Raw genomic sequence first — 22,506 nt, forward strand, 5'->3', positions numbered from 1 at the left:
CCGCTATTTCCATCACTTAACGGCAGCCCGCAAGCGGTTAGCGTATGACGCATGCGCAGTTGCGCGAAAAGCCAACGCAAAGGCCAGCGTACGCTCGCCGCGTCGTGCGGTTTCGGCGCGATCGAGAGCGATGCGATCCGTCAGCAGCTGTTCACCGGGATAGCGTCTCAAAACGTCCGTTGCCTTAAATCATCCTGAGTGATGTTGGATGTTATTCTTCGAGGAGGGGATGACGTTGTATCGTAATGTTTCGTCCACGACCTCCTGGTCGTGATTTTGTCAGAGTAGTTTCAGTTTGGTATCCATGTTGCCGTGTGGCGCCTCACTCGGCAACGACGGAATGTACGCGCCGTCGTTGGGGGCGCTTTAGAAGCAACATGTACAATAGAGATGAGACAAGTTTAGATCAGTGTGTCACGAGCAGAGGAAGAGTTCAGTTCCTTTCTTCGGCGCTCCGCGCCACTCCGTGCCTCGCCGGCGTCCGCGTCGGCCGTCGCTGCCGCGTTCCTGTTCCTTAGTGGGACGTCGCTAGGCACGACACATCACATACATTTAGTGTTTTTACGGAACCGGCGGGAATCCTCGTGTGAAATTTTGCTTGTTATGACAAGGGGGGAAAGACTCTCTTCAAATGTTCCGACAATTTGTGATAACTAACAATGCAACCCCGAGGCACCATACTGTAAAATTACTAAGAAATCGTGCCACACGTACTGCTTTATTTGAAGAAATAAAATGCGTTATTATTATTATTATTATTATTATTATTATTATTATTATTATTATTATTATTATTATTATTATATCTAAAGACTCTCAGAACATGGATTCTGAGAACATGGTTTTTTCTATACCGAGTTATCACTATAAACACCTCCCTCGAGGCTGTAACAGTTAGCATTATAGCACATAAAACCATCTCCTGCTTTATTTACATTGCCCCTATTGAACACGTAACTGTACGAGAACTCGAGGATCTTACAACGCTACTCCCAAAACCATTTTAGTATAGGGGATTTTAACGCTCACAGTACGCTATGGGGCTGTGACAAAACAGACCAAAGAGGGCAACTTGTCGAAGATTTTATTTTGTCGAATATCTGTCTTTTAAACTCTGGCACACGAACATACTTTTCATTAAGTTGAGGACTTCTTATAAAGTTCACTGCATGTATAGCCACAATATCCTCCCTCCTCTATGGATGGAAAAGGCAGCGAGCGTTTACCGTCCGCGCTGCGAGCGGAAGAGGCCGAACTAGGGGAAGGCGAGTGGTCCGCAGGGCTATTACTAATCAGTACTCTTTTTTTCACTTCTTTTGTTCTTCCCTTTCGCTCTCTACACCAGGGAGCTTACAATGAGGCGTGATATTACTGCAGTGTATTTTGAAAACCCTTTACGGTACTCGCCCGTTTTCGCTGGAGTTAGGTGGGCTGAACGAGCTTAAGAAAAGCAGTCTGGGAAGGAGAGTTTTCTGGTAGAAAAAAGCTCTAACAGAATTGCCAGCCTAGATTTTTGCTATGTGTCAATGCCCTGAAACCGTTGCACCACATGTTGACTTCCTTTTTTTCACACGCCCGACATCGCACATCGTGCGCATCATTGTTGATGCAGCCACAGTGCAAGTGGCCGTAGTCTCACTCAGCTGAGCTGGAGATAGAGTTTTGCAAATAGCAACACTAAACTTCTTGTCACCTCAACGTATACAGGCCTCGGCCGCCTTGGTGTTGTGTATAGCCTACTAAGCCTACCGTCAATCATGGCTTTAAAGGACCCCTGACACCGAATTTGGAAACTCGAGATGCTTGTGTTGTTTGATAGTCCTGCATACGGGGGCACTTCTGACCGATTATGAGTGACAACCGTTGCCTTTAAGATATTTTAATTTCATTTTAACGTAAGCCTGAGTGCTCATCTGAATTTTGAACTCCTATCAACATAACCATTAGTATGACGTAGACGTAGGCCCCTTGTGACGTTGCAGAGGTAAAGCAAGTGTTGTCGACGTCACAGACAGAAATATGCACGGTGCACTGTGGTATATTACGAAACATGTTTGTTCTTTGCTTCTCCCACCTTCTCCTTCTTCGGTACAGGTCGGCAGGCAGCGTGAGCTCTCCGTGTGTGTTCACCAACTGGCAGTTCAACAAGCGCGTGGCCGACGTCACCCAATACTGAGCGCACATCATCACGCGTGCCCCGATGTGCGACCGCCGCGGCGCGGCGCTAGTTTCTTATCCTCTTTCGGCGCGCGTTTTGAACCTACACTAAAAATCACCATAATTAACGCTGCTAGGATTAATTAGACATCACGTTGGAGGATTTATGGTGTCATTCCGCGATTACAAGACATAGACCTACTTATTACAACGTAAATGTCACAAACAAAAAATCGGCTGTCAGGGGCCCTTTAAGTAAGGAGCGCAACGAGTTTCTGCAAGTATTTCTGAAACAGTACACAACTGAATTCAGGTGCGTTGTAGAATCGTGAATTAGAAAACATCATGGAGGCTGCATCGTTTGTAGTTGTGATTTCGGCATTTCACGTGGAAGCCGGTTGGACATCGTCGCTCACTTTCGATCGCAAAAGCATGTCTGCGCCCTTCACAGCCAAGAAAAGCAACAACAGCTGGGGCATTTCTTCCGCTAAGAAGATGGTGACCGTGTCGTCCGTGCAGAGTGGTTGATCACTGTATTTTTTCTGGAGCACAACATTCCACTGGCCACCGCCAACCACGTGTGTCCCCTGCCACGTGGGCCTCGCACGCGGGGCGCTGCTATCACATATGTGCCCTTCATGCGACAGAGACGGCCAGGTCGTTTCACCTATGTTCCGGCCGCGTTCTTCCCCAGCGCTAGTCCGCCTTTACTCGTGCGCAGAACATTCGATGCGCATGCGATGATATTGATTTGGACTTTGTACTGAACAACGGTGACATGCAGAAACCCGCCGAGAGTGTCTGTATAATTACTATCACAATAAAAATGGTCGAAATGTCATTTGATGCACCAATGTTATCTGTGGAACTGCTGTGGACAACCTGTGGATGTTCACTCTTGTCAAAATCGACATCCTTTAAACATTGTATTAATTTAGCGGATATTATATCAGTAATAATACGGTCCCAGGGTTTCTCATTGCTGTTCTTTGTGGAAGAAACAGCACATCTGTGCGTTATATTGTCAACTTAACAAAAGCAAAGAACATGCCTTTTTTATATTTAAGAAGCCTTTATAAAGTAAATTTACCTTGGAGTGCTCGATAGTAGTTCAGTGTGAGAAGAGGAAGGCGCGGCAGGCCATCACAGCTGTTCGCTGTTGCTGCAAGGACGTACGTGCCTAGGTTAGAGAGGCTGAAGATGTAGCGTCGTCGGCTGACGGGCGCTGATCGCGTTCTTTGCACTCATGCGATGCCCCGCGTTCGGCTGGGACAGTGGAGGTTTGTGCAATTCCGTCGTTCATCACGCGCTAGCAGACGATGCGGATAATGGTTAAAGTTGCGACATTCCTATGAGATCACATCGATTTGGCTTGCCCTTGCTGCAATAATTATGAAAAGTGCCACAGCTGCGACACTAGCGCGCGACGGCTGGTCCAGGCCGTCCAGCAACAACAAAGCGTGCAGCTACGAAGGGGCATGTACTGCCTTACGAACGCGTAATGGGTACCTTATTAGTTCGTGAAATTAACGCTGTGTGCAGCGTTCGTTCTAAACGGAACAAATAGATGTGGGTAACATACTGTCCATACAGAACAAAATGCTGTGGTTATCAATGTGTGACTATTTAGTCATCCGAATGTAACGTCACATTTATGCTTCACAAGTGCATGACCTCATTGTAAACATATTGCGTTTTAACATGAATACCTACAAACTAGCTCCGCTTTCTGTTCTTGCCGCAAGGCTGACACTGTTCGTTCATATGGCGCTGACTTTCTGTTGAAGAAAAGACTGTTGGTGTGCTCTTGTTCATGTTGTTTGCTATTTGTTTCAGATGAGCCAGTAACCAAAACTCAAGATCATCAAGGGCACTCTTGAAAGGGGTGCAGCCCCTTCACAGGGATTCATCAACTACTTTTCTAACACGTACAGGATGGCTGGCGTACGTATTTTCAATCACCTGGAATAAATAAATTGTTCTATTTTCAGTAGGCATTTCGGAGGACAAACCGAAACTGAAACCCCAATGAGCGTAACTGCCATGTGTTCCTACACGTCCACAACGAGTGAGCATTTGAAAATGAACCATCGACATACTTCGCTTCGTGTGTGTGAGAAGTGAAAGTTATTTTTGCACAAGCCCACTTTTGAACAGAGACTTAACCAGGATTTTATTTTATTTTATGGGGAGAGAAAGGGCATCCGACTTCTTTGCAAGTGTGTGTGTTTGTGCGTGTGTGAGTATATACTCATCAGGAGAACTTTCCCGTCGCCTACTTGGCACTGGCTATATGACATAATTGCCACCGAATAAGTTTAAACGTGTTGGAAGGGGGTATTTGGATAAGAATGGTAGCGCGAAGAAACGGGATACGAGAAGGCAATAAAGACACACTCGGTGCAACTAAACACACACAGCACTCTCTATGTTGCCTACTATTGTTATCTAGTTATGCTATACCAACAAGCCCACCTTGCAACTTTAATGGAGAGGGGGTCAACCCCAGTTTCGAAAATTTACAACTTCAATGAGTATATGAACGACATAATTGCTGCGAAAATGACACAAAAGCACAGGAAAGAAACACACTCGTACAAGTCGGAGAAATTTTGAAAGTATGGTTGACGCCCCCTGTCCAGCTATCCATGGCTAAGCTCTTACTGACTAATGTGTACTGCATGGAGGATAAAAAAATGTGACGGAGCAAACAAAGGCGTCAAACAAAAGCCGCATTGAAGGAAGTACATGATATTAAAACAAAGAAGAATCAGATAAGACAGGAAAACGGAGCAGAGTGCAGCAGTATGCTGTCCATAGCTGTGCGCACAATGCCACTCTTATTTATGCATTCACTCATTAGTCAGTGTTTGTATGTGCACAGCATAGGTTGGTAAAAAATGTGCAGCTCACTCAGACTCGCTCACGACATATCTTTTGCGCTTAGGGCTCACTCGGACTCGCTCACCAAAATTTTCCTCAACCGGGCTCGCTCGGACTCGCACTCCTAAAACTTTTCTCGACCGGGCTCACTCGGACTCACCCAGACTCCCGGCTCGATCCGAGTCCGAGCGAGTCTGAGTGAGTCGACTCATGAGTGAGTTCCAGCTTACAGAGATTCTGTTCTTTTTGGTGCTCAGCAGGATTACTTATGCGACACCATATATGAAATTGGATACCACAGAAAAAGGCAAGGTCGAGGCTATGATTAGGCAGGCTTACAAGGCAGCCCTTGGGCTGCCTAGCAATGCGTCAACAGACAGGCTACTAAGATTAGGGGTGCAAAACACCCCGGAAGAACTACGGAAGGCGCACTTGGAGATGCAGCACGTTAGGCTTTCGACAAAGGAAACTGGGAGGGATATATTGGAAAGGATTGGCATTGGCGCTGAGGCTCCCGCTGGGGACACTAAAACTCAGGTGTGGCGAGAATTACACAAGGCCCCTTACATAAAGCCTTTGCCCAAGAATATGCATCCGATCCACCTTGAGGAACGCAGGCAGGCAAGAGTCAGAACTTTACATGTTGAATACGGGGAGTACAAAGCGGCAGTCTATACAGACGTCGCGGAATTAAGGACAAGGACGCATTCGTGATTGTGATGGACAGGCGGGGACGCTTCGTCACCTCTGGATCGGTCAAAACCCGCTCCTCAGAAACTGCTGAGGAAGAGGCAGTAGCGCTAGCTATAACTAATTCTCAATCTGACCTGATCCTCTGTGATTCGAAAACAGCCATACAAAATCTGGCGAGGGGCAGAATATCGGTCATCGCCGCACGATTGCTGCATCGAGCCGCGGGGCGAGAAATTCGGGAAATGGAAATTGTCTGGGTACCAGCACACTCTTGAAACCCGAACAAGGCGGCTCACCTGAATGCTCGAGGTTTCGTCAGCCGGGCAGGTGAGCGCCCGTTCCGGGGAGGTCCGCGGGAGGTTGGCTGGGCTAGAGCGGAGGCTTTATCAGCTCCCGCACAAGCGGTTGAACAAGGCGCAGGAATGCGTCTGGAGAAAACTGCAGACGCGATCTTTTCCCAACCCAAACGTGTTGAGCAAAATAGACCCCGACGAGATTAAGCCACAATGCAAATGGTGCCAGGCAGTGGCAACATATGACTGTTATGAAGCACGCCACTCAATTAACGAAACATCTGTGGCACTTTATTCCACATCAGCATGGAACAAAGCACACCCGAGTTCCCTCGTAGCGCGAGCGTCACGAGCCGAACACGCAGCCGGCGAGCCGTGATGCTTGCTAGTGATGATGATGGTAGTCTCCGATGCCACAGCTTCTTCCCTTCTTAAAAGTTCAAACGATCTGGAGGACGGCGCTGTCGCGTTGAGCGCCGCAAAGGTTGAGTTGCCGGAGTCAGCGAATCGCTTGCGCTTTCGCCCGAAAGCTCTTGACGGGGCGATAGCGTGTCGGTGTCGCACGATTCGTCGACCGAAACGTCCCGCCGTCGCACTTGGTCAAAATGCCGCCGTTCCGTTCCCTGAGTCGTGTCCACTGTGACCATGCGCTTTCCCTGCTGGTCACGCACGATACCTGGTATCCACTTTTTGCGTGGCTGAAAAGTTCGAGTCCAAACACGCTGTCCAGCCTGCCATCGCTGTTCACGTTCATTGCACGGCTTTGCTTTCACGGCCTCGGTGGTCGGCATAATGCAGTCGAGTTTTGTTCTTATTTGATATCCCAGCAAGAGCTCCGCTGGTGACTTGCCCTCCTTCACTGGCGTACGGCGATAACGGAACAGAAGTCTAGATATTCGAGTTTGCAGCGGAATTTCATAGTTTTTCTTCAAGCCTTCCTTCAACGTTCTTACGGCCCGCTCCGCTAAACCATTTGATTGTGGATGATAGGGCGCTGTAGTCAAGTGTTTTACTTGGTTCTGAGCCAGGAAATTGCGGAAGTGGAAGCCCGTGAACTGAGGTCCGTTATCCGTCACAAGAGTACGCGGTAGACCGAACCTTGCAAACATCGCCCTGAGAGCCTCCACTGTCACTTCTGCTGTTGCAGATTTCGTTGGGACTGCTTCTATCCACTTCGTTTCGGAATCAACGACTACCAGTATCATGTGTCCTTCAATAGGACCAGCATAGTCAGCGTGCAGCCGGCTCCATTTCTCTCCCGTCGTGGGCCATGGTACAGGTGTTTGCGCTGGAGGCATCGCTGCAGCCTGTACGCAAGCAGGACACTCCCGCACCAATCGCTCGATCTCACCGTCTAGCCCCGGAAACCAAAACAGGGATCTTGCAATGTTCTTCATGGTCGCCATGCCTGGGTGCGTTTCGTGGAGCAAGTCCAAGATACGTCGGTTTAGAGCGGTGGGAAGCACGATGCGGTGTCCCCAGTAGACTAAGTCTTGGTAGTACGTGAGTTCAGCCTTCTTACTGAAGTACGGCCGGAAGCGGATCTGCTCTTCAGACAAAAATTTCGGCCAGCCTTTCTTGATCCAAAACTTCACTTGCTGCAGCAAAGGATCCGTTTCTGTAAAATGTGCCACGTCTCTGACACTAATCGCCTTTTTCTCCAAGCATTCCGAGTACAGGACATACTCTGGCGGATCTTCTGTGCTGGTATCGTGTAGTTTGTTTGGTAATGGCAGTCGACTTAAGGCATCAGCATTCGAGTTTTCTGTTCCCCTGCGATACTGCAATGTGTAATGGTAATTGTCCAAGAGAAGTGCCCACCTCTGAATCCTTGCCGCAGCCATGGGAGGAATGGCTTTTCCTGGGTTAAACAAACCCGTCAGGGGTTTATGGTCGGTCACCAAAACAAAGTGATTGCCATATAAGTAGTCCTTAAATCGAGTCACGCCGAATACAAGGGCCAACGCTTCCTTTTCTAGCTGGGAGTAGTTTCGTTCTGCTTTGGACAGAGTTCTGGAGCGAAATCCTATCGGATAGTCTGTGCCATTGATGCGATGGGAAAGTACTGCCCCCGCTCCTACAGGTGAAGCATCGCATTCCAACTTCAAAGGTTTGTTAGGGTCAAAGTGTGTCAAAAACTTTGACGCTTGTATGGTAAACTGACCTTCCTTGGCGCATGGCAGCCTGTGAAGAGCGATCTCCACGTTCTTCCAAACAGCGTCTAGTTTGCGGCAGTGCTCTTCGCGGCATGTTTCATAAATTTCTTTAGCCTTCATCGAAAGTGTTGCTGTTCTTTGCGGTCGAATATTTGATGTGGAAGCTTCATCCTCTGATGTGACATTTCGACACTCATGCGTCAGCTTGTCCTGATCCATTCTTGCGTGTTTCACGTTTTGTCTCGAAGCGGACGTATGTGAAGCAAATGGTTAAAAGCTGCGCGTTGAAAGATGAAGCGAGCCCACCTTGTTGCTGCCCTTGTGCTGTCAGCTGCTCAACTCCTGGGCGATGTAATCCTTGCAGTGGGCGAATGTCTGGGCCAAACCAGGGGTCTTGCCGCGGCGACGTATCCCATTGCCGGCGGACGTTGAGTTGGCGGCCGATGGCCGATGGCAGTTGTCTCGCTTTTTTACTATGCTGGTCTCGCATCTCGCATTTGACGGGTCAAAGCGTCTGCTATCCAGCCAGTTAACGGTCGAACACTGATGAACATTTAAACAAAACTAACTTTAATTAGCAGGAATTGCGGTTACATTTCATCCAAACATTCACACTCAGTAAGTCCCCGTAAAAAGGCGGTGCTCTTGGTGGGGCTGGTGGGGTGAGACTGCCGCTACCTTGCGTTTCTTCCTTCGTCGGCGGCGTTTTCCCTTTCTCTATGAGGCCGACAGAGACGACGTCGAACTGCACTCTAATGGTCGCACGTGTCGCCCGTTTAAAGTGAGTAACAAAGGAAGAAGGGTTCGAAGATAAGGAGGGATCCCCCAGTCGGGACATATGTGGGGAAAAGACGCTCCTTCGGCGGCGCTTCAAAGGCAAACACAACCTATGACACAGCACATGGCCGCTCGCTTCGAGAGGGGACAGAACAACACTGTAGTCGACAAGCGCGAAATCATGATAGGTTCAACGCTTAGTGCTGACATTGTACGCGTGCTTTATGAACAAATAAGGGGCGAGGAGATGTACCCTGTAAAAAGGGCATTGAAGGCGAGAACGAAACCAATGGAAAAGGCGCCGGATTATATGATTCTTCCAACGGACGCACTCTTTACAGCGGAGACGATGCAGCTTTCCAGGAAAAAGGCGAGCCCGCTTCGACGGTTTTTGTATATTTTTATTGCGTTAGCAACTATCTGGACACTCAGGACAGGTGTTCACCGTCGCCGTCAAGTTCCGTATAAACTCTAAATCGACAACATCGCTCCGCGCATTGTATGTTCTACCCGCGAGTAAAAGCTCGCGAGCGTTGGCAGGGAACATGGCTAAAGCATAGATGAAACAAGCTGGCGATCTCCGTCACACGGAATAACATCAACCCGCGTGCGAGGCCTGCCGTCGATTGCTCCTCAAGCATTAGGAGACGCCCCGCCTGTCATTTGCTGGGCGAAGGAGCAGGAAGGGATGTCTGAGGAGAGGGACTGCGTAACTCGAGCAGCAACTGTGAACTTTGGCTATGAGGGCGCGGTCGAGAGCGCTGGCACGCGCGCTGTTTCGGCAGACATCCCCCAGCGAACGGCTCTACGCGCTGTGAGCGCTGTGAGCGCTGTGAGCGCTGCACTGCTTCGCGCTCGGACCAATGATACGCAAACTGACCGAAAACCGCTTCTCTCCCGGGAGCGGCCATATTGCCATACACCAGCATTTTGTAGAGTTAAGTGAGATCGGAGCAAAAAGTTAGCTGCTAGCCCTCGTTCATGTAACATTACGGCGTGTACTTATCGCATTCACTGCTTCACCCTCCGCCCCCCCCCCCCCCCGCGCCGCGCCGCCGCCGGTCCGATGAACCCCGCGCCGTTCACGCGCCGCCGCCGGTGATTTTGGGTCCGGCGCACATGTGTATTCTGGGTGCAGTCTCACTCGGCGCTTTTTGAAACAGAAACTGCGAATGGGTGCTATAAAGGTCTCCAAAAAATTAACCATCGCGCGCTCGAGCCCACGTGGTTTCGAGACGTGATAAGCTGGTCGTTAGCTACGTATTATAACATAAAAAAAACAAGATGTGCATTTTTTCTGTTAGTACTCCTTTGAACCTTAAGACATGAGGAAGTTAATGCCATTATTTGTGCCCGTCTGGCACAGGTCGCCTAGTTTGCTTCAGAAATTAGACATCCCCGATTATTCTGCACTTTGGCCGTCAGTGAAAGTCCTTATGTATAACCACGGCCGGTCTAGAGGCGCTCTCCCTGCGCGCGCTAGCCTCTGCAACGGCCGGGAGTGAGTTAGGGAGCAGTTGGCTCGGAGCGCCCCCACGAAATTGCGGCCATAGGTAGCAACAGCCCCCCGTGCGCAGGCCGTAAAGGAAGGAGCGAGCGCGCGCCTCCAGACCGGCCGTGGTATAACATACTGCTTATACGAGCCTTAGCTTATGAAAGAGTTTGGTAATAGAGCAGATACTAAAAGAGCACCTAACTTTACAGTTCAAGCTAACCCGAAAAGCCGACACCAGCTTCAAGATCGAAGTCGACAACGTTGGCAACATAAACAGCACGATCGAGAATGTCAACCCGGCCCCGCTAGCTGTCGAGGATGACGATGATGATGATGTCGGTAAGTTCATGTCAAATTCTGATATTCCAAGTCTATTAACAACAATCTGCCTTTATCAGGGATTAACACATGTTCAGTCATACAGAGTGCTAAGTAAAAGCGACTACGTTATTTACATGAGACTCTTGATAATTCGAACTATGATAATTCAAACTTTTGATTAATTTAAACAATCTTGTTCTTTGATTGGGTGGCTATGCTTTCATTGTATTTTAAAGCCGCCCAATTCAAGCTTATGTATTGCGTAGACTAACCCAATTCAAACCTTTTGCTTGTCCTTGTCGGGAAATACCTGCTGCCTTTGTCATTTCGAGCTCAACATTTGCATTTCAAAGCGAAAGCTTTATTGGCCAAGCATGTTTCGCCGTGTATCTCCGCTTGGCCTTGAAGCGAAGAACGCATACTGCGTGACTATCCGCGTCCGCTGCTCCGACTGCTGCTAGGATGACAAACGCTGCCTCGCCAGCCGTGTCCACGTGATCAATAACGTGATTCGCCGCTCTCTGCCACGTCGGGTCAGTGGGCGAGTGCTTCAGTTCAGCCGTTGTGCCATGGTCGCATGATGGGAGGAGGGAGTGAGGACACTGGTCCACCTGCGCCGAAGTTGTCTGCGCGGTCCCAGATGTAAAAACAGCAAGCTGCGTCGGACGATCCTGCGGATGTCGCTCGGCTTGCTAATAAGTTAAAGCGGAAACATGAGTAGCAGCGCGCAAATTAGCAGGCTGAAACGAGTGATGAACAGGAACTTCGGCGAGCTAAACGTCTGCAGAAGGATGCAGAAAGACAGCGACGATCTTTAGGGGCGGCAATGGACGCCTCGCGTTTCACTTCGGCGACGGCTTCGGAAACTGACGAAACGACTGTACTGAGTGTTCGCACTACGGCACGTTTGACTAGCCCTATCGTTCATTTGGCAAACTGTGCTTCGGCTACGAGGGTAAAGAAGCATAACCAAGTGTATACTCGCGGAAAACTATTCTTGGCAATGAAGGAAAGGCTACGGGGGCGGAGCTACTGCACATGTACTGCTCCGCGAAGTAGTCCAGTTCGGCGCACGTTTCGAAATTAGTTTTGGTTTTTGAACCTTGCGTGTGTCCTGTGACGGCCATTTGATTATTGGAGCGGCCGTCGCAGGCTTAGACAGCCATTTGTGAGTAAATTCGTCACAAGCTCCTATGGCGAGTCGTCGGAAAAGCTGGAGGGTGACAAGCGCTCACCTGTAGACGAAGACACTATTTTGAATGTGAGGTGCATGTAAAAGGTGCGACGTTTCCACCGGCGTAAAAACGCGAAATGAAACTGCATAAAGTAAGACAAATAAAATATCTCCTAGGTGCGAGCTGACCCTCTTTTCAAACGATCTCCCGCAGAAAATAAGGTAACGTTTTTTTTTTTTTTAATTATCACGCAGAAAACATGGACGCAATTGTGGGACTATATATATTCTTCAGCGGTAGCACACGCGTAGTTCGGTTCTGTAGCGTTTCCTTCATTGCCACGAAATGTCCCCGAGTATACATAGTTTTCACGTGACGTCACAGACCAACGTTCACAGACAGCCTCTCTGCGCTCGGTACCTCAAGATGGTGGCCAACTTCTCATATCATTAGTGTGTCAGATTTTCGGATGTTAAACCCCAGATATTTGAGTTCGTCAGGTCCCCACGTTACTTTGTGCTCTCCCCGCTTTCTTCTGTTCGCCAGCCGCGCCAAGGGGGAACACAAAGGAACACTAGGGTGCACCGGCACTAATCTGATGTCACCGTTTCTTGCTCCGCGCGTTTGAGTAAGAGTTCACCCAGCATCTCAACCAGATGGGGCCCCTAAGAGGGCGCCCATCGCCAATAAAGCCAATTGCCTGGCTCCAACGCAACCAAACTAGCTAAACTATGTGCGACAACCATCACAGGTTGATTGAGGATGAAATAAAGAAATAATGCGCTTTATACGCTGGACAAATTGGCACAAGTGTTCGGGGAGTGAAGCAGAAGGAAGAAGAGGACGAAGATAGCGAATGCCGGTTCGTGATTATGATGGTTTTGGGTCACGACAGACATGTTACGCCGAGCTAGAATAACTTCTCATTTAAAAGTGATAATCTTCTTGACGCCGATTTAAAAGACCCAACCTGTGCCGTATTTTTGTTTGGCTTCCAGAACTTCATGAGTCATGATAGTAGTTTTGAAAGAAGTGTTTGTCTTATTTTTTCATAAGAATGCAACTGCTTGGAGTGCGAACCCAACATGGTCACCACCATTGAGGCAGACAAGGTGGAGGTAAAGCAGCAGGGATTCGTCATCAAGATCTCTGTCGTTGAAACCTTCGTCAACGCCGTCCTGAAGATAATAAACTACGTGCTGGACAAGTACGAGGAGTACGTCAAGAGTGAGAAGGAAAAGCAAGCGGCGACACAAACTTCGCCGGATGACTCGTCCCCGCCGTCCCCACCAGCAGCTGGCGCGGCGGCGGTAGTGTCTAAGTGAGGTAAATATATCATTATCATGTTTATTCCCGTTGACATGGGCACCGCGCTGATCTTGCAGTCTAGTAGGTTAAACAAGAGTCCCTTTTATTTAGGCGTTCGTCTGTATGGTGTCACCGCAGTTGCGAAAGCTAACTTTGCCGTAAAAGCGCATGTGGTAGCAAAAAAAAAAAGTTTGGAGGATGCTTGAGCTTCGCCTTCAAGAGGAGTAGAATGTGCTAGTGTAGTCGGGCCCCGTTTGCAATGCCTTCTCGATGACTAGCCTGGCTTCGATTCTTGTGGACATCTGAACTGTGCCGCAAGCAAACGAACGTGTGTGCGCGTAACATAGGCCGTTTCAAGCTATCTAGAATGCCTACTGCAAGTACAGTTGCGCAGTGTCCACCCACGCCCATAAAACACGCGTGCCGGCACACTTTGTTGATTCTGTTGTTGTTGACGATGATGAGTAATTATGCCTGAACGCTTTGTAATGGGTGGGTCTTTAAACCGCCCACTGGTTGCGCATTTCACATGTATTGACTCCTGGTGCAAATCGAAGCTTCTGGCACGCAATGTTACATGCTTTAAAGTAGTCATGAACTACCCCTCGGTCTTGGTCAGAAAACACATCCTTCGGAAAGCAGGCACTGCTATGCACAGCTCAGCCAACTCTTGCAGTCGTGCGCGGCAAAGAGGGTTTAGACGCAGTTAAGTTCGCCAAGCCGAACGTTGGCTCGAGTGAGCCCTCGGGCAGTGCGCAGAACACGTGCTCCGATTGTTTAGAGGGTTAGTCGCAGCCGACCCGCGCCAGTGTTCACTTGGTCCGATATTTTCGCTGCTTTGCGATAAAAGAACCATTAGTTTGAAAGACGCGCAGCCGTTCCGCCCTTTGTGTAAATCTGGAGGGGCCCGGGTGCGTACAAAGATCCTCCCGGCGGCGCGCGCCGTTTACGCCTTCGGGGAGATAACAGAGACATAGGTCACGGATTGCGCGGCGTGGAAGACGACTTGCTTATGCATTGTTAGCGACCCCTCGGACCAATTTGTGGTTTGGTGAGCAATGTCGTCGCGCCGGACCGGCTGTACAGCTCTCGTCTCGTCGCGTGTAGGCAGGGCATACAGTAGCCCGAACCCTCCCGGTGCCGCCGGCATCATTATCTGAAGGGGGGGCCTGGACGCCTACAGAGCGGACTCTTCGGCGGCGCGGGTCTATGACTTCAAGAGGACAACAGTGAGGAGAGGTCCCGCTTTGACATTGCGTGGGGCGTGTAGCGACAGAGAAGAGACCGACACCCGTGTTGCCCTGGTTCAACACTTCTTCCTTCTTTTTTGCGTGCTCTCGAGCAGCCCCGCCTTACGCCCGCTTCTTCGCGCGTCTTGTGCGCGGCATGGCATTTCCCGCCATCGTTTTGCCGCGGCAGATTCAACATCCTCCCGGGGCCGCGGCGTGGTCGCTTGCTTCCAATAGATACAGCCGATGAGCCGTGCGCCGGACTTGATGGCCGTTTGGGTAGGCGAGTTCGAAATCTCTCTAGATGCCGTTTCTGCTTGGATACGCCTTAATCACTCTGCTGAGTTTTACTGCAGTACCGGCACACTGTCATTCTGGAGAATCAACGTCGCCAACGTGCAGTTGGAACAAAGTTGTATGGCACTGATGAGCGGAGCGCAGGCGAATGAAATATTCTTTCTTCCTGCTTTTCCAGAACCGTTGCAGAAGCTCGTGGTCACACTTCACAAGCCTTCGCAGGTCATGAGCGGTGGAACTATGCAAATAGCCGGTAGTTCTCGCTGGTAGCCGCAAGAAGTGCTTGCCAGTTAGGAGGTACCAGGGTGTCCGCGACCGTGCATCCTTGGTGTCCTCGCAGAGTTGCGTTAGAGGGCGGTCATGTACTGTCACGCCTCTATGGTCTTCATATGTCAATGACGGGTAACGTGAAAAGTGATGGTCAGGAAGAACAGGAAGTTCCGATGCCCACTTCCACAAGTCCTCGACGTCAGGAGGAAGAGGCTCGTCCCAGTAGATGACCTGCCTCAATTGCCGTCTGCACTTTTCCTCCTCTGATGTTGTGGCTCGGCATTCACACGTATGCTGCTGCGAAGACATACGGTCTGTCTTGGCCTTGAAGTAACTCCTGGTGATGATGACCGCGCTGTCACTGCTATGGTGGTCGGTAGATGAGGCGATGTCGAGGTGTCCGCTGCCTCACGGTTTTGTGACACTTTCCCTGAGGTGGTTTTCCCACGTGAGATTCGCCACTGTTCCCGACTTTCCCCTTCAGTTTCAATGAACTTCAGGTTTTCCCTATCTTTCTCTTCTCTCGATTGCCCTGCAGAGTCCGCGATGTCTGTTTCGGTCTTTGTGCGCTTACGGTAAAGGATAGCCAGGTCTTCTGGCAATGAGCGCAACAGTACTCGCTGTGGAACAGCCGCGTTTTCTGCAAACGGCGTGCCAAGGGCCAAGGCTGACCAAACAGCTGGTCCTGAAGTCGATTTTGTCGTGCACATCCTGCAGCCTTGATACTTGGGACGAAGACTCGATTGGCTCAATGGCAAGCAGGCTGTCTGTATGATCATCGACGAGATCTTTTCGGCCATACCCTTCGGTGGACACCTTGACGGCAACGTTGTAATTCTTCTCAGTCAGGCGTGTTCCTTCGGTGGCTCGCCTCGTAGCGCCGACCAAGTTAGGTTTCAAGCACTTAAATGTTTCGATGTCCGTGAGCTTGGGGTGCGTGTGAGTGGTCGCCTCGTAGTGCTCCCAGAAACCCGGCGACTCACGGTTCTCGCAGCTGAAGGTGGGTACTTGAAGTTTCGGCAAGGCGACTCGGAAGCCCGGTGCTCGTGGCCTACTGTTCCCGGCGAGGCTTTGGCCGATGCTGTCCGAGCGGGCAGCTTTTATGTAGCTGCTGGATCCGTCAATTGTATCCGCATGCCTCGGCTGGTTGGCTTCGATGATGGTAGGACCAACCGATGCACGCGCGTTCAGCGCGGACCGAAGCCTGCTGACGGCTTTCACGATCTTCTCGTGGTACTCAATAGCGCCCGTAATTTCCTCGTCAAACTCCTCACCGTCAAGGGCATAGGCGATCTGTTTGTCCAGGTCAGCGAGAGCGGAGTCCTTGTCGCGAAGCTCGTCGATGAGTTCCTACAAGTCGGCGGAAGACGGTACTGTGCCTTGCAGGAGGATCTCGCTGGCCTCGGACAGGAATCGTGTAGTGGCACCGCGAAGGACGCCTCGATCTCTGCGTAACTTGTTCATCCTCGGTACGGCATCGGTGCGGAGGATGTCGGCCTTCTTCCGGGTTTTCGGCACCAATAATGTAGCGACAGAGAAGAGACCGACACCCGTGTTGCCCTGGTTCAACACTTCTTCCTTCTTTTTTGCGTGCTCTCGAGCAGCCCCGCCTTACGCCAGCTTCTTCGCGCGTCTTGTGCGCGGCATGGCATTTCCCGCCATCGTTTTGCCGCGGCAGATTCAACAGGGCGAAGGGCGAGATAACTTGTTCATTGTTGGAACATTCGAACCAGTTGTTGTGTTCGCGAGTGATGTCGCCGCGCCAGGCCAACTACACTGAAACGGACGCAAGTTGTAAACAAGAGAGCCCTGGGGCACTGCTTTAAGTGTCCCACAGTGTTACTTGAATGATGTGTCGTGGAAGGCGGGCTCGAAAGGGGGCGTGTACACTGAAGGTGCTCCGCCTCTTTTTCTATCATACGATATTATACACTCATTGGTCGAAATTGAGTGAGGAGTTTAAACAATGGTTCCGCCCTACATCGCAAGTGTTTATAAACGAGTGTGTATGTGAATGACGGGAGAGCGCGAGCCGGGCATCGGCCGCCGCTGGATAGTCATATATGTTGATCCGATCTGATCTTGCCTTTTGCTTTCAATAAACAGTTTTGTTTTGGAAGTTGGCCTCCCTGGTTGCAAGGTGTCTCCGGACGATAAGGAAGAGGCATCCCTGTAGCGGGAAACGCCTAGCCTCCTACCAGCCTGGGACAGATCTTAACTGACGCGGAACGCGAAGCTGCCATTTTCTCATGCGCCCTCTTTTCACACAGAGGACCGTCCTCTCTTTTTGGTAGGCGGGGTGCCTGCTGTTTGACCTCGCACGACAAACAGCATGCTATCGGCGGATAACCGACATAAATCGAGAGCGGCGTTCAGATCAGATCTCCTTCTTGCCACAGGGTGCCGCCACTTGCCGGCGCCGCACTCCTCAGTCTGCTAACTTAATACGGTTATCACCAAACACGGTAGCCTCACTCGCGCACACAAATCACAGCGGGCGAGAGCGATCGCGTTTCATCACGCGCTCTCAAGGTCAGAACGCGTGCCGACGTACGTTTCCCCCGTGCCATCCCTCCCTCTGTAGCTTCCAGTGCGCTCGTCGGGACAAGAGGAGAAAGCGCTCGGAGCGTGCGTCAAACGTCCGTAACTCCGCTCGTTCTTGACGGCTTCGAGAAATTTTTGTATTTATTGATTCGGGACGCAGTACACACCAACACGGAGGTTAATAACCTCACATCACTACTTGGAATAGTGGTTCATGGCCACGACCTACTGTACTCCTGACCTGCCCAGATATCGGGGGTCCTATGGGGGCGCGCGTCCTCGCTCTCGTTCAACCGCTCGCCGTAGGTGGCGCTTCCTATAACCTGTTCGTCTGCTACTCTGCGACCGTTTGGACGGCACTGGAGTAAGAACGCCTGTATTATGTGACGAACTGCCGGCATTGTGTGACTGTTTCTGCAAATTTAGACCGAGAGTCAAGTAAGCTATTCTGTGCGGTTAAGTATTTACTGCGCACTGGTTGACTAACGTGAGAAGCCGTAGACTTGCATAGTTTAGGACGGCTGTGTCCTTTTAAATGCAAAAAAAGTTCTAATTCACTTTCCGTATTTTTATTTCCGAAGTATTTTGCATTTATGAATAATAATTACACGATATGAGCGCTCTCCGCTGGCGAAACATCAACACGAGCGTTAAAGCTGACGTCAGCGAACAGGTGCTGACTAGCGCCACAACGCTCATAGGTTACATCCCCAGCGGCAGGAGGTATGAACTAGAATGTGGGCGCTGGAGAGGGGCCATCTGGGCAGGTCAGGAGTATAGTAGGTCGTGTTCATGGCCTCTTCAAAGAGACTCCTCGCACCACATGTCATTGTATAGGGTTTATTTCCCAAACAGTTTCACACTGGCGTGGCTCTGTGGTAAAACAACTGCTTGTCACGCAAAATACCCGTAACGAAGATTTTTATTTGTTTATTCGCATCTCTATCGATTTTTGCTCATGGACAACGCTTATTTTTCGCTCGCAACCGACGCCGCCGCCGACGCCGGAATTTCTGCAAAAGGAGCTCTTTAACGCTACCGCATTAAAATCATAGTCCCTTTTATGTAATCGTACTGTACATATTGGAGCACTGGTGTCTCTTATACCTAATTCTCCCTTACATCAGTGCCTTTTTTAAAGAGGTTCGACTGTACCCGTACTTTGGTTGCTGTTCGACATGAAGTTGTATTTTGGCTCACTCTAGTCAGACATTTTTAGCACTAATGTTGCGCATGTACTTTTGTTGTTTGTGGCGCACTTTTAAAATAACGTTAAGGTGGTCAAGGTTGTGCTTCTGATATAGTTGCAACATTATTATAATTATACATTATAGGATGAGTACAACAGTATGATCCCGTGTTCGGAAACATTTTAGTCAGATTCCTGCTTGGGATTCTGCTTTTTGTACTTGGAAAAGTTTGAGATGGCCTTGTAATTCCTTAAATACCCTTGAATTTTGCCCCTGTCTCTTCTAGGTAACCTGAACAGAGCATCTCAGTCACGTGACTTCAGCTAGCACATCAACTTGTGCCTACCAGAGCTTGCTAGAGCTGACCACTATTGGCTATCAGCTGTTACAACACCAACATTGCCTTCGTTAAATCTCAAAGCAGCGATTACAAATATTTACTCGATTCTACCCTGTCCTCGATTGTAACGCGCACCCGTTTTCCTTGACAGAAAAGGAAAAAAGACGTCCTTAAGGGTTAACCTGCTCACATTCAGAAAAACAAGTAGTATATTTGGTAGCGAAAATCAGTTTTCTTCATTGCAATCTTCCAAAAGAATGCATTGTTTCTTTGCTACTGCGGCCTCGTGAAGTGGTACTTCAGCCATTTCAGCTGGCTGCGGGCTACTCACAACGCTTCATCTTGCTGGAGAATGTACTCGTAAAAGTTCTCGCACTTCGCGCGGAACTTGAGCAAAAGTGGCTTAAGCCCCTCGTATAGCCAGCGCTATAGCCACAACAACAACCTATTGCTTCGTGCGTGCGATTCTTGCGAACTTCGTGTTCCATAGCGTGACGCGCGTTGTTTGGAGTGCGTTGGATCACATAAAAATGTCTAACTGGACGGACCGGAACAAATCCGGGACATACAGCTGTCCGATAGGGACGGCGCGAGACTCGAGACGCTGTATGAAAAGTCGGGACACTCCCGCAAAACCTGGGACTGTTGGTAACCCTAGTGCCGGGCCTCCTCCGCCGGACGTGGTCAATCCAGTCCGCAACAAGGTCTTTCGTCATCCAGCTTTTCTCGTTCGCGCACACAATCACGTACACAATCACACTATCACAATCACATTCGCGCACACAATGCGCTTGCCTCCAATCATATCAGAAAGGTTGCGGCTGCATGCAGCTCTAACCATGCTTGGTTGGTTCCCACAAAACGGAGAATCCGCTTGCGTCGTTCTTAGAGATATGTGCGCTAAAAAGAAATGTAAATTTGCGCATGCTTGCCGTGTCAACAGCGGTCAGTTTTTCGATGCAAACCTAGAATGAATGAAGTTGCACGGTTGCACGCATTTCTCGGAGCAAAACTATGTGCATTTGCCGCAAGCATGCGCCAAAGCCCATTTGGTGCTTCAATTCGACACAAAATTGTTCATGACCTTACAGGGACACTAAAGAGAAACAATGAATCAGTTTAGATTGATAAATTGTGCTCTGAGAACTGTAATGTCGTCAATTTCGATATCATAGGTTTATTAATACAGGAGAAAATCAAGTTCCAAGTTTCATTTTTTTAATTTCGCGCCGACATCATCCCGCGTGACGTCACGGATTTCAAGGTGTATTTATCGTATTTTTGCGCCATTTGCTCAACATAATTACCCCAAACTTGGTATGTTAAGTCTATGGCCCCCTGAGAAGACAATGTACTTCATTTTTACCGATTAGGAACTACGTAGTCCCTGGTAGGCGCCTTCAAAACATGTGACGTCACGGCGAATGGTGCGCGAACTTCAAGGTGGCGTCGCTACCCACATTTTGTTTTTGCGCGTTTTCTCGCTTACTAAGCGTCTTCTCGCAGCAAGCGTGGTGTTTTTAATATTGTGAAAGAGTACTTGACTAATATGAGAAAAATCATTTTGCTCTTTAGTGTCCCTTTATACAAAAGCAGTGCGCTCGGCCCTCGTGGCTTCAATTTAGGCGGCCGTAGCAGACGACGTCGCCAGTCAGGGCGTTGTCTAAGGCATTATGATGAGCGTAACATTTTTTCGGAGCAGTTATTTAGCATTTCGTACAGTCGGCGACGAAGCCACCGAAGTATTTTACTGATTTCGTCGAAGTGAAGTGCCACAAGAATAATAAAAATAGAAACGCGAAAGCGGCTGCGTGCTGTGCGGGAGAGGGCTGGCGTAGCAATCCAACCTTGCACGTCACAGGGATGCTTCCGCATGGTGGCGCCACAGTATGTGCTCGCGCCCAATACATAGTTTTTACGTGACGTCACAGACAGGCTATTTGCGCTGGGTATCTCAAGATGGCGACCACCATAACTTTTTCTCATTAGGGTGTCAGATTTTGTGACGTTAAACCCCAGATATTTAAGTTTGTCAGTGCAGGGTAGGGCACAGAGTCGTTCGGTTCCCACGTTCCTTTGTGCTCTCCCCGCTTTCTTCTGTTCGCCAGCCGCACCAAGGGGGAACGCTAGGGTACACCGGCACTAACCTGATGTCGCCGTTTCGTGGTCCGCGCGTTCGAGTAAGAATTCACGCAGCATCTCAACCAGCTGGGGCCCTATAGATGGTGACGTGAATGAAAACTACGTATAGCAAGCTTTCGCTTGCATAACCGGGCCTAGCGGAGCTAAGTAAGCCGCAGCCAATTTTTTATATCACTAACCATCGCCAATAAAGCCAATTGCCTGCCTCCAACGCAACCAAACTAGCTAAACTGTGTGCGACAACAATTGCATGTTGATTGAGGATGAAATAAAAAAAACATGGCTGATCCCTCCGTCATAGGAATCGGTATAACACGAAAGTGAAACGTGTCTTCAGAGCGTTTGTTGTGCCTTCTTTCGCCCCAAGCGCGAAGGAATGAATGCTACAGCATCAAATTGTAATGTTACGCGAAGAACGGCAAGCCGCTCGAAACTTGCAATGCGCTGCTCAAGCAGAAAGGAAGCGCGGAACGAACATACACAGGATGAGCGCGAACTGTCACAGTTGTAACTTATTTCTGTGCGAGCAGCGCGCTCCTTTCGCAAAAGCGGCCGCTGTAGTGAGCGAGGTGACCTTCGTGCTCTCAACGGAAACTTGCAGGCAGATCGCAAGACGTACAAACCACCGAGATCACGAGATAAGCGCCCGCACGAGCGACCACGCCCTGTCGAGGCGCGCGCTAATCCGCGTGGGGGACGACTTTTAAAGCGCGCTCTTCGAGCCCTTCGCGCCATCTCGCTAGTGATAACGAAAACACGCGGTACCGCTGATCTCTGAGTACCGCCACCGGCAAGTGGTGTACATAAATAGCACGCCGTTAGCATAGCAGAGAACATGCCGTGTGTGGCGGAGTCGTTTCGCGCTGCGCGCTGGCGATCGAGAGCTCGTAAGTTCGACTCCCGGTGACGGAACCTTTTCTTATAGTTTTTTCTTTGCCATATGTTAGTCTTTATATTTTACAACGCCATATCCGTGACGGAAATGCGTCAGTGAAGCCGTGGTGGACCCCGGCATAAAACACTTTCGTGTTAAAAATGAGATGGTATTGCCTTGGCCTACTGCATGCAGAACGCGTCTTAATTAAAGGGCCTCTAAACCCCCTCCGACGTTTTCCCAAACATTTCAAGTAAACAAGCGCATCGCGTGCAGAATGCCGTCGCGATCAACGATGCCACACGCCGCAGCGCTACAGGTCGCGGGCGCGCCACAATTTCGAAAAAACAATAGCTTCTCTT

General features: G+C 49.7%; 1 protein-coding gene across 3 annotated transcripts in view; it reads left to right on the plus strand.

Moving 5' to 3' along the window:
- The window catches only part of LOC119393743 (uncharacterized), a 57,432-nt gene that overhangs the window by 779 nt on the left and 34,147 nt on the right, over positions 1-22,506 (plus strand). For 2 of the 3 annotated variants that reach the window (XR_007416368.1, XM_037660877.2), the window contains exons 2-4: positions 3,994-4,101; positions 10,664-10,793; positions 13,007-13,276. Coding sequence is in view for 2 of the 3 variants with exons in the window: in XM_037660877.2 (XP_037516805.1) it covers positions 4,093-4,101; positions 10,664-10,793; positions 13,007-13,275 (408 nt within the window). In the remaining variant the exon portion in view is untranslated. Of the gene's footprint in view, positions 1-3,993; positions 4,102-10,663; positions 10,794-13,006; positions 13,277-19,074; positions 19,334-22,506 lie in introns of those variants that run through there. The other variant, XM_037660878.2, reaches the window with a different exon arrangement.

Source organism: Rhipicephalus sanguineus, chromosome 5, assembly GCF_013339695.2.
Source record: "Rhipicephalus sanguineus isolate Rsan-2018 chromosome 5, BIME_Rsan_1.4, whole genome shotgun sequence".
Taxonomy (NCBI): Eukaryota; Metazoa; Arthropoda; class Arachnida; order Ixodida; family Ixodidae; genus Rhipicephalus; species Rhipicephalus sanguineus.